This window comes from Girardinichthys multiradiatus, chromosome 1 (assembly GCF_021462225.1).
Source record: "Girardinichthys multiradiatus isolate DD_20200921_A chromosome 1, DD_fGirMul_XY1, whole genome shotgun sequence".
Lineage (NCBI taxonomy): Eukaryota > Metazoa > Chordata > Actinopteri > Cyprinodontiformes > Goodeidae > Girardinichthys > Girardinichthys multiradiatus.
In genome coordinates this window covers 16,356,046-16,366,314 of record NC_061794.1, presented here as the reverse complement: position 1 = coordinate 16,366,314, position 10,269 = coordinate 16,356,046, and the positions used below count along the sequence as shown (strand labels likewise).

General features: G+C 39.2%; 1 protein-coding gene across 1 annotated transcript; it reads right to left on the bottom strand.

The window, feature by feature from the left end:
- Nucleotides 1-190: 190 nt before the first annotated feature.
- Nucleotides 191-9,831, bottom strand: borcs6 (BLOC-1 related complex subunit 6). The gene is made up of 7 exons (XM_047376329.1): nucleotides 9,729-9,831; nucleotides 7,687-8,288; nucleotides 7,304-7,490; nucleotides 7,035-7,217; nucleotides 5,366-5,529; nucleotides 5,035-5,118; nucleotides 191-3,961 (listed from the first exon to the last, which is right to left on the bottom strand). The coding sequence occupies exons 2-7, from the start codon at nucleotides 8,275-8,277 to the stop codon at nucleotides 3,836-3,838; spliced, it is 1,335 nt and encodes a 444-aa protein (XP_047232285.1). The 5' UTR covers nucleotides 8,278-8,288; nucleotides 9,729-9,831; the 3' UTR covers nucleotides 191-3,835.
- Nucleotides 9,832-10,269: the final 438 nt, after the last annotated feature.

Here is a 10,269-nt window from a genome sequence, read left to right as displayed (position 1 = left end):
CCAGATTAACGAGTGTTCAGATTATTGGTGTGTATGTATGCAGCCATCTTTGACATCAGTTTAATTAAATCTAATGTGTGTGTGTCTGGACTTCATCCTGAAAAATGGGATTTCCAAACAATATGTGCAGCTTTTCCCATGTTGAAAAAACCAAAAGTTATGAAATGACAAATGTGCAAAAGACAAAAAGTTAAGTAGTTTTTGGAGTTTGTTTTCAAAGTTTTATTTACAAATATAATAAACGGTAAATGAATGTAGACGTGAAAACAGCAACCATTTGACAACTACAGCAAAAAACAACAATTTATTAACGCCAATTAGAAGGTAATTTATGATGGCAAAATGACAACAGGCGCATCGGATGTAATTTACTGTGTTTTGAAAATCTAACACAAATTATTTAATTTAGTTACATTTTATATCATATAGTTTCAGCTCTGAATCTGATCAAAATCAAACTAACACGGTGGAGGATGACAATGTAGATAAATCCATCTGATCTTAAACTGGTTAGATCTGTTATTGATGATTAAAATATTGAAACCAAGCTTTTAAATTCAGTTTTACATTTGATAAGCTGTCTGCTGAGATAATTAGTTACATTTTAAAAGGACTGTGAGTAACATTTCCGCACAACGAGAATCAATTTACCAAAACATGAGAGAAAACAATATGGTTTCAAATGTAAACAGAATATATTTTAGGACCTTAAACTTATTTATTTATATAATAACGTAGGATGTCTTGGTTTGTGCTTGTTGATAAGAGGCAGCGGAGTGACTGGAGACTAAACTCAACTTTCTGCAACCTGCAGATCTATTCAGATCAGGCTTATCAACACAAACAGACCAATTCACATTTCAGATCCAACACTCAAGTGTTTTCAGGGGTCACAATGATTTTAAACTACACAGAACATAGCAGGAGCAGTTTCATTTCCATTTTTTACCTGACACACTTGAACTGAACTGAGGCAGCTCGTCTTACTGCGCTCTTTTTGGGAGTGAAGGTGCTATATACACTGAGAAACCTTTATGGCAATCCTTAGCTTCTGTTTGCAGGAAGAGTCGCATTTGCCCAAAAACGAATGAGCTAGGTGACTGTCATGTCCGTGCATATGTGGTCAGGTTTCCACACAAACATATCTGTCTTTATTGGATAACATACACCTCTCCCCTCACTTTAAACTTAATGTAAACAAAAGGCAAATGGCCCAGACATCAAAGCAGTAGTTGCATCTAAACAGTTGTTTTTGCACTGTACAAGAGCCTGCTGCAGGCAGGGATTGAGTTTAGGTGGACTCTATCCTCACCTTAATGGATTCTGTCACTTCTAACTTTGCTCTCTGACCAAGTACAAATTATTGCCAAAATAACAGGACAGATGTTCAAATCAAATCAAATCAAATCAAATCAAATCTCCTGTTTTAGGTCAGTTGGGATCTCCAAAATTAATTATTTCACCAATTTGTTTGCAAAATGTCAGAATAATGAGAGAGACTATTTTTTATTACTTTCCTCAAATCCAGAAGTTGACATATTGTAAGAGTAATATGCCTTTAAATAATTTGAGAAAGCCCAGATGTTGATGTCATGGCTTTGGAAGCTTCACCAAATTAGCATTAAAGGAAGGCACCCCTGTGAAGTTAAGGCGACACCTCGAACACACTGCCTGCTTGTTTGACATCATGGAAAGATTAACTCACCAAAGATACCACAAAGAGATCGGTGGACCTCCACAAGTCTGGTTCATTCTTGGGGAACAATTTCCAGATGCCACATTTATTTGTTTAAATCACTATATGCCAGCATAAACACCACGAGAATGTCCAACCACCACAGAGTCATTATCAACAATGAAACAAGTCCTTTTCCAACATTGGCTGTAAGGCCACTCAGAGAGAAAGAAACCATTCTGCAAAAAGCAAGATAAAAAGCCAGATAATAGATTGCAGAAGAGTCACATTTTTTTAGATAAATCCTGTGGTCTGAAACCAAGATTTAAGTGTTTACCCACAATGACCGTCGTTACATTTGGAGAAGAAAGGGGAAGCCTGCAAACCTGAGAACATCATCCCACCTGGGAAGTATAGGGTTTGAGGTATCATGTGTTTGGGTGTTTTGCTGCAGAAAGAACAGATGCCCTTCACAAATTAGATGGCATCATGAGGAAAGAAAATTGTATGGAAATATTAAAGCAAAACCTCAAGATATAGCCAGGAAGTTCATAGCTTGGGCACAAATGGACAATGACTGATTATACCGCCACAATACTTACAAAGTCACTTCAGGACACCAACGGAGGTCTTCTGAAGTCTTCATCTCAAAACCCTGAAATCAACCCCACAGACCCTTATTGGCAGAGCTGAAAAGGTCCCCCCCCCAAAAGAACTCCCTGTCATTATTCTGGCATTTAGAGAATAGAAACATTCTTTTGTCTAATTTAATGTCAGATGGAGAGAATAAAATCTCACGTGTCTTTTTGTACAGTTTATGTAAACAAATGCAGCAACTAAATGCATATATATATATCATTTGAATCTGAACTATTTTATGTTATGTTGTGACTGTTTGTTTTAAATGTTTAGGTGGTGAACATTAATTCAGTTTTAATTGTCACAAGCTGTACTTAAAAGTAGGTATTATTAAGGATGAAGTTTAAAACGCATGGTTAAAAGGCTGTTTAGAAAAAATAGAAATCATTGGGGCTGCAGTGAAATTTACAATCCCATGAGAAAAAAAATCTTGACTTCAAGCTTCAATCATGCTGAAACATAAAAATGATATCTAGTTTGTCTGACGATGACATCTAAACTTTAAATCAAGTCAAATATTTGATGTTTCTTAAATATTTTATTATTTGGACAATATTCAAAGACAGTTTTAGGATCAATAAACATACTTTTCCGGTTATGTTCCTCATGTCATCTTGTATTACGCTGCCACAGATGAGGAGACAGAGGTTTGTGGCAGATTCTGGTTCAGTATTAAATAAACAGACCTGTGATTTAACGGTTGATACCTACCTATTAGGTGACAGGAGAGAGTCAGAGTGGATAAAGTGAAACAGTCTCAGTACAGATTGGAGCTCAGACAGCATACATTACTGTTAGCTGGCTCCCCACGACACACAGACACAGTGTTTTTGAGCAAGCACGCATGCTGAGCAGACTGAATAAATAAAAACATAAAGAGACACACTCTCACTGCACCAATTTACACTGCAGTGAAAAAACCTGCTTGTTGCATAAGATTAAAAAATAGACTTTCTGTTCCAGTGCAAATCTCACCATCTTCTGGGCAGTTAATTCTTCCCTCTCCAGAGACAGAAATATTGCCCCCATCTGTGGAGGAGAGGTTAGTGCAATCTGAACCACACAGGCTGGACGGATAAAAGCATCACACCTCTCAGACTTTAACGAGGAACAATGATGAATGCGTGCATCCCACCTTCATGATTTGTGCGTGGGTGCGACCTATATAGAATCCAGGGCAAAAGAGTCACCAAAAAAGGTTAATTTGTGGGATTTCCTTCTTGAAGTTTGGATGAGAAGAAAAAAAAAAACAAGGAACAGCTCATTTTCAAAAGTCGACAATTCTTCTTAGATTCCACAACACAAAACGGGTCATCTTCAAACGGCGAACAGTAGAGCTATCACTGAGCATGCCAGGCAGCGATGGGTTCCAGACTCCTGAGCTGCACCAAATCTTTGCTGCAATGTGTGTGTGCTACCTGCGAAAGGGTTGCATTTGCTTGCCGGCATCCTTTTCATGGATGAGCTTTACTGTTGAATCTTTGCAGGTTGGAGCTGTATTCGGATCTGGCAGAAGAGGGATTACTTGCAGATTGCTTCTAGAGCATCCAGGGTGCGTTTGATGTCACGGATCTGAGCCGCCAGTGTGTGTATGGGCTGCATGGAGCGATCCAGCTCCTCACAACGAGCCATTAGTGTGTACATACCCTGCACAAAACAAAGATATATAGCAATGAAAAACGATATGTCTAAAAATACAGAGGCTAAACAAATTCGTAGCCCTTGAACTTTTTCACATTTTGTCATGATGCAACCACAACCTTTAATATATTTCAATGGGATTTTCTGTGGGAGACCACCACATATTCCTATATATTTTTCAAAAATTCCAAAGTTTTCCACATTTAACTTTGCAGAGCTCCAGGTCCTTTGCATTCACCTTAAATATAAAATACAAACGTTCACAACAAAACTATAGCAAATATTTCTCCAGTGGACAGCCTTTAAATACAAAATCTGCAAAAACAACAAGGACATAAAGAAGGAAGCAAGGTTACAACAAAGGAGAGAAGGATGGACACAGGGAAGGGAAGAAGTGAAAAGGAAGAAACGTAGGAAACAAGGTGAGACAATGAAAAAAAGGGAACGTATAAAAAAAGTAAGAAACGCAGGAGGACAAGGAACACAAGGAACACAAGGAAGGAAGAAAGGAGTGAAGGGAGGATACAAGTAGAAGAGGGAGCAAGGTCAGAACAAATGAAGATGAAGGACAGAAAGAACCAAGGAAGGACAGAAGCAAGAAAGAAAGGAGAACACAAGGAAGGAATAAGGTAGAACACAATACAGTAGAGGGAGGGAGGGAAGAAAGGAGGACACAGGAAGGAAACAAAGGACACAAGGAAAGAAAATAAGGGAAGACATAAGGAAGAGAAGGAAGGACAGATAGAGGGGAGATAGGACAGAAGGAAGAAATTAACATTTAGACAATGAGATAGAAGAAAAAGTGTGGAAATGGAAGCATCATACTGTGTGGATGACCAAATTTTTATTCATAAAAACTTTCACAAGCATTCATTACTTCCTGCTGACCCAGGACGTGGAATCTGAATAAATCACATGTTTGTGGTTGCAACGTTGTAACCGTGAAAAAGTACAACTGATGCAGTGTACAAGTCTGCAATTTAACAAAGAACACTATGATGCAGTAGCACATGAACTTTCTAACTTTATAAATCAGTTCCAGGCTGATTTATACAGATGTGTTACACACTACGTTTCACCTTTATACTCATGTCTACAGACTCTCCCAGGCTGTCAACAGAGTCTCTGTAGGTCTGGATGTAGCCAACACTCAGAGCTGTCATCTGAAGAAACAAAGAGTCGGAGAGACAGATTCGTCAATTTTGTAGACGCACAAAATAAGTACAAGTGAAAAAACAATTAGGCACAAAGAGATTCTGTGCAGCAGCAGCAGCAGGAACCAGCAGAGTGGATATGAGCACTGTGTGTAGAAATGATCCAGAGACAAGAGTGATTCACTGTGATGCACAACCTAAAATTACAACAAATACTAAAAATGAACTTGGCCGTTCGAGCATAAAACCAACTCACATTCTGAATAGTTCCGTTTAGGCTCTTCATCATCATCTCCACACTGTGCGCCACCTCCTGAGTGTGTCTCTGGAGGTCCAACAGAACTGTAGGATCAATAGGTGGGATGTCTGCTGGTCTCCGTGTCATCCCTCGGCTTCGGTAGATTGGACCTGAACAGTCAGCTGCAGGTATAACATTGGGAAATTAGACATTTATATACAACTCCAGGGTTATATATACTCTCTTTAAATCAACATAATAAAAACCAAGAAGATAACCCTAAAACACAAGAACAACATATCAGTTATGTTTGTAGAAGCACTTTAACTGAACAAACTCTTTCTACATATCAACACATCTTAAAATACAGAAGTCATCTGAGGTTAGAGTATGTTAAAAAAAATAAAAAGCAACAGCTTTTTTCATCCAGGCAACAGCAGGACCTTAATAGTAAATCCTTCTAGTCTAAACAAAGTGAGTCATCCATCTTAATTGAATCAGCAGGTAGAGGGAATGAGCTGTCACACAGGGCATATTGACTGTGTCGCTGTTCCTAAATTAAATGTCTGGTTTAGCCGTCACTCTCATCCGGGGGAGTCTCAGAGTGAAGGGCAGCGTTTCAGCGTGTTCCTCCATGAAATTTAAACATGACAGATAGCTGCTAATGGACCATCTATATTAGGTCAGGCTGCACAACTTCAAGGGATTAATTTATTTCTGGGCTAGATTTACACATATCGCTTTCATGCTTGCCGTGTTCTACAGCGGGCCAAAAACAGCTAAAAATCATTGTGAAGAGTTTTTTTCTATTCCTGTGCGTTTATAGTAATCTGATGACAACCTTGCAAAAGTATTCACGTCCCTTGAAGTTTTCCAACTTTACAGGATTACATGTGACAGTGCAACAATAAGTAGTGCGTAATTGTAAAGTGGAAGATTTATTCTAGAGATTTTCCTAAGATAACCCCACAGCATGATGCTGTGGGGTTATGATCCCAACAATGTCTCATTGTTGGGATGGGGTGTTCAGGGTGACGTGCAGAATTGGTTTTCCACCCCTCAGTGTCTTGGTCTCATCTGTCCAGAGCACCTTCTTCTGCATGTTTGTTGAGGCTTCCACATGACTGTGAGCAAACTGCAAAATAGGACTTCTTGCAGCTTTCCTCTTGCTACTCTTCCATAAAGGCCAGATTTGTGGAGTGCATCACTAATAGCTCCCCCATCAGCACAAACTTGACGCCTCTAAATACGCTGTCTTGCAAAAATATTTATAGCCCTTGGGATTTGATGCAACACAACGTAGTGCATAATTGTGAAAGGAAATTGGAAGGAAAATTATATATGGTTTTTAAACTTTATACAAATAAGTGAGCCATGCAGTTGTATTCAATTCTCTTTACTTTGATCCCCTATAAAATCCAGTTTAGCTGAATCCTCTTTGAAGTCACCTACTTAGTAAATAGTAAAGCCCTCAGATGTTAGTTAGAATCCCAGCAAAATAGAAGTATGTAGGTGTACATTGGCAAAATGCAGAAGGTTCACCAGGATTCAATACTTTCTCACGGCCACTTTGTCTGCTGGATGTAAATCCTCTTCGTTTAGTTTGTGTTTTCTTTATACATTTAAACAAATTCTATAAATGATATTAATGAAACAAGAAAACCTGTGCCTTTAGAATGTAACTCACAATCACTGCAGTCCAGACTGGGCTTGGAGCTCATTTTAATCTTCTGCTCCAGGTTCTTTGTGATGAAGTTGGTGAGGTCCCCTTCATGGCTGACCGTCCCCTCCAGTTCCAAAGCTGAGGAGATTGTTGCCCTTCGGCCCTCTGACTGCCCACCTTTGCCACCTCCTCTGGCTCCTGGACCACCTGGGAAAAAAAAACATCATCATCAACAATGGAAGAAGGAACCAGACTGCTTAAAACATATAATCCAAACCGTGACAGAAACGTACCTCCACAGGCTTGACTGATTTCATCCAGACTCTTGCTGTCCTGCATCCCCCGATTGTTGCGAACCCACACCTGAGCCATAACATGAGGAGGGCATGGGGTGTCATCTGAGGCGAGAAGAGCAGGTTGAGGAGTGGAACAGGAGGAGGTACTAGGACCAGGGGCTGAAGAGGAGTAGTGTTGTGAGGGCTGCAAATACATGTACGAAGGGGAAGTTTAGGAGAAAAAAAGAGCAGTAAGAGAAATTAATAGGTTGTAATCATGCATCAAAGATTTAAAAAAAACTCAAACCAGAGCTGAAGCACAATGTTTATTTACACAGTAAATCTTAATTCATATTGGCTCAGCTACAATGATTTTGAACCTAATCCTACTCTCCACTTACCGCCTTCTCTGTTCTTCCTCCTGTGTTCCTCCAACTGTTCTCATTCTTCTCATCAGTCTCCATATCCTGTTTCTCTTCCTCTCCATCATCCTCTTTACCTCTGCTTCCAAGCCATCTCTCTACACTCTCAGCCTCTGTCTGGTGTATTTCTGCAATGTCAGACCCTCCCTGCTGACATGGGTCTTTGGGCTCTGCATGCTGTGCTGAATCCCACATGAGAACCATATCTTCAGTCCTGGGGGCCTCAGAAATGTCTGTGTCTTTGGGTTCGGAGCTTCCTGTGCCTGTCCCATCATGGACAGATGGGTGTACCACCTGAGGGCTGTGTATTGATAAACTAGATGTTCTTTCAATAATATTTGTCTCAGTGTCAAAGGTGCTTTCTACTGTGTGCAGTCTGTTTCCCATATCAACGTGGTTCTCTGTGTGTCCAGAGGACCCGTCCATCGACTCTGCTCCATTACCAGGTAACCTGCTCCCACCATATTTTACTGAGACCGGTGCATGAGGGCCGTTCTCCAAAGACACAGGTGTCGCCAATCCATTAGCTGCTTCTGGCACTTCAGTGCCAATAACAGGGGAGAGACTCATCCCTCCCCCTGCTGGTGAAAAAAGGACAGAGGTGTTACTGAAATCCTTCTCAGGGATCAACTCTGTCTATGCAATCAGGTTGATATTAATATGTTTTATAGTAATTCTATCAACTGCCTATACCACACTTAATAAAATGCATCAATTGCTTTGAATGAAAAAATATTCTTACTTACTTTATCATTTTCAAAGTGGCATAACATTCAATGTGGTTCAGGGATAAATGCTAGGAAAAACAAATTACCTTCGAAAAACTAAATGCGAAGGTTCTATGTTCCTTGAGCACAACAATATATTGAAATGCAACCTAGTATTCCAGAAACAAGACAGGCTGAAACACAAATCCCACTGCTTTAGTTTTAAAGCACTTCTACAAACAAACTCATAACAAGTTTAACCATGAAGATGGGGTCAGGAAAAAGATTGTTGGACAGATCACATTCATAAAGTGACAGTATAATAGTAAATAGTATATGTTGTATGTATATTAGGAGTAACTTGGGGATTGCAGGTTTGTCTAAAGAGAGGTCAACAAAATTAGGTTCAGTGGACTGAACTGCAAACGTTGTGCATCACTTAAGTGAAATCCACCCGTGAAACCTGTACAGATGTGCAAGCAAGCATGCATCACGCAATGGCTCTAAAATCCAGATGCTGAGGTCTAAACCGGTTAAAACCATGAAGGTGGATTTCTTGTGTACATGTAAGATCAAAGTGAAAAGCTATCAATCTGTCTGAACAAATTTCTTTTGAAAATTCAGATTTGGATCATTTGGAAAATAAGATAATTAATTTTTCCCATGTTTTGTGCCGTTTTACTCTAACATTGGAAAATACCATAAGAAAATTTCTGAATTTCAGCTGAGTAGGAACCCTGTGATCTTTCCCAATAAAAGGAAGTAAACAAGCAAAGTCAGTAAGAAATGTGGCCGTTGGGGTTATGACAGGGCGTTGTGCAACTGCATTTTACTGCCACAGTTCAAGATCAGATGATCCACTTTTCTATTCACAATCCCCAAACATGACCTCGATCTTCCACTCATCCATAGATCCAGACGTTTCCGTGTTAACGAAAGCTGTAGGATCCTGACAGCCATTTAAAACCCTGATATATTACCGTTAAAATAACTAGTGTACATTAAAACTAGTTGTTGTGTTCATTTTACAAATTCACGAAACGTGAGGACTTGGCATGACACAAAAACTCAGGCAAAAACATAAAGGGAACCAGTGTAACAGCCTGTCATCGATAAGGAAGTAGCTGCGCTGCTGTTTTGATGCGGCTAACGTTAGCTGCTACGGCCTCCGGCTCACAAATCTGACCAAACTTGCTTTTATTTAACTGACACGCTCACAAAGCGGTGTTTAATTAAAGCTACGATTCAAACTCATGTCGTAAAGGCTTTAGATAACGAAGTCACAGATCTCAATTCATCGAAAGAAACACTCACCAGAGCAGTTTCTTTTCTGTAAGATGTAGGTAACAATCCCGTCCGGTCAATATATCGTTCCCTACAAGTCCCCAAAGAACCGTTCCGCTTCACGAAACCTTTCCGTGGACGTTAACCATGCAAACATGTAAATATCAACTATTAACTATCGCTAAACTTTATCATGTAAACATAAATAGTAACTCTGAAAATTATTGCAAAACTGTTTGGATTGAAGTTTAATAATTCAATTTCTGTAATCAAAACCTTTCAATGGGTCATTGTTAATTATCTGTATTTATGTAGTTACATCATATTTCTGTATCAGAAACCTGATGCATTGTGTGCCACTAATATTATAACCATCCGTTTATGTATGCTATTTAATCCTGGATGAGAAGAGATACAGGTCCTTCTCAAAATATTAGCATATTGTGATAAAGTTAATTATTTTCCATAATGTAATGATGAAAATTTAACATTCATATATTTTAGATTCATTGCACACTAACTGAAATATTTCAGGTCTTTTATTGTCTTAATATGGATGATTTTGGCATAC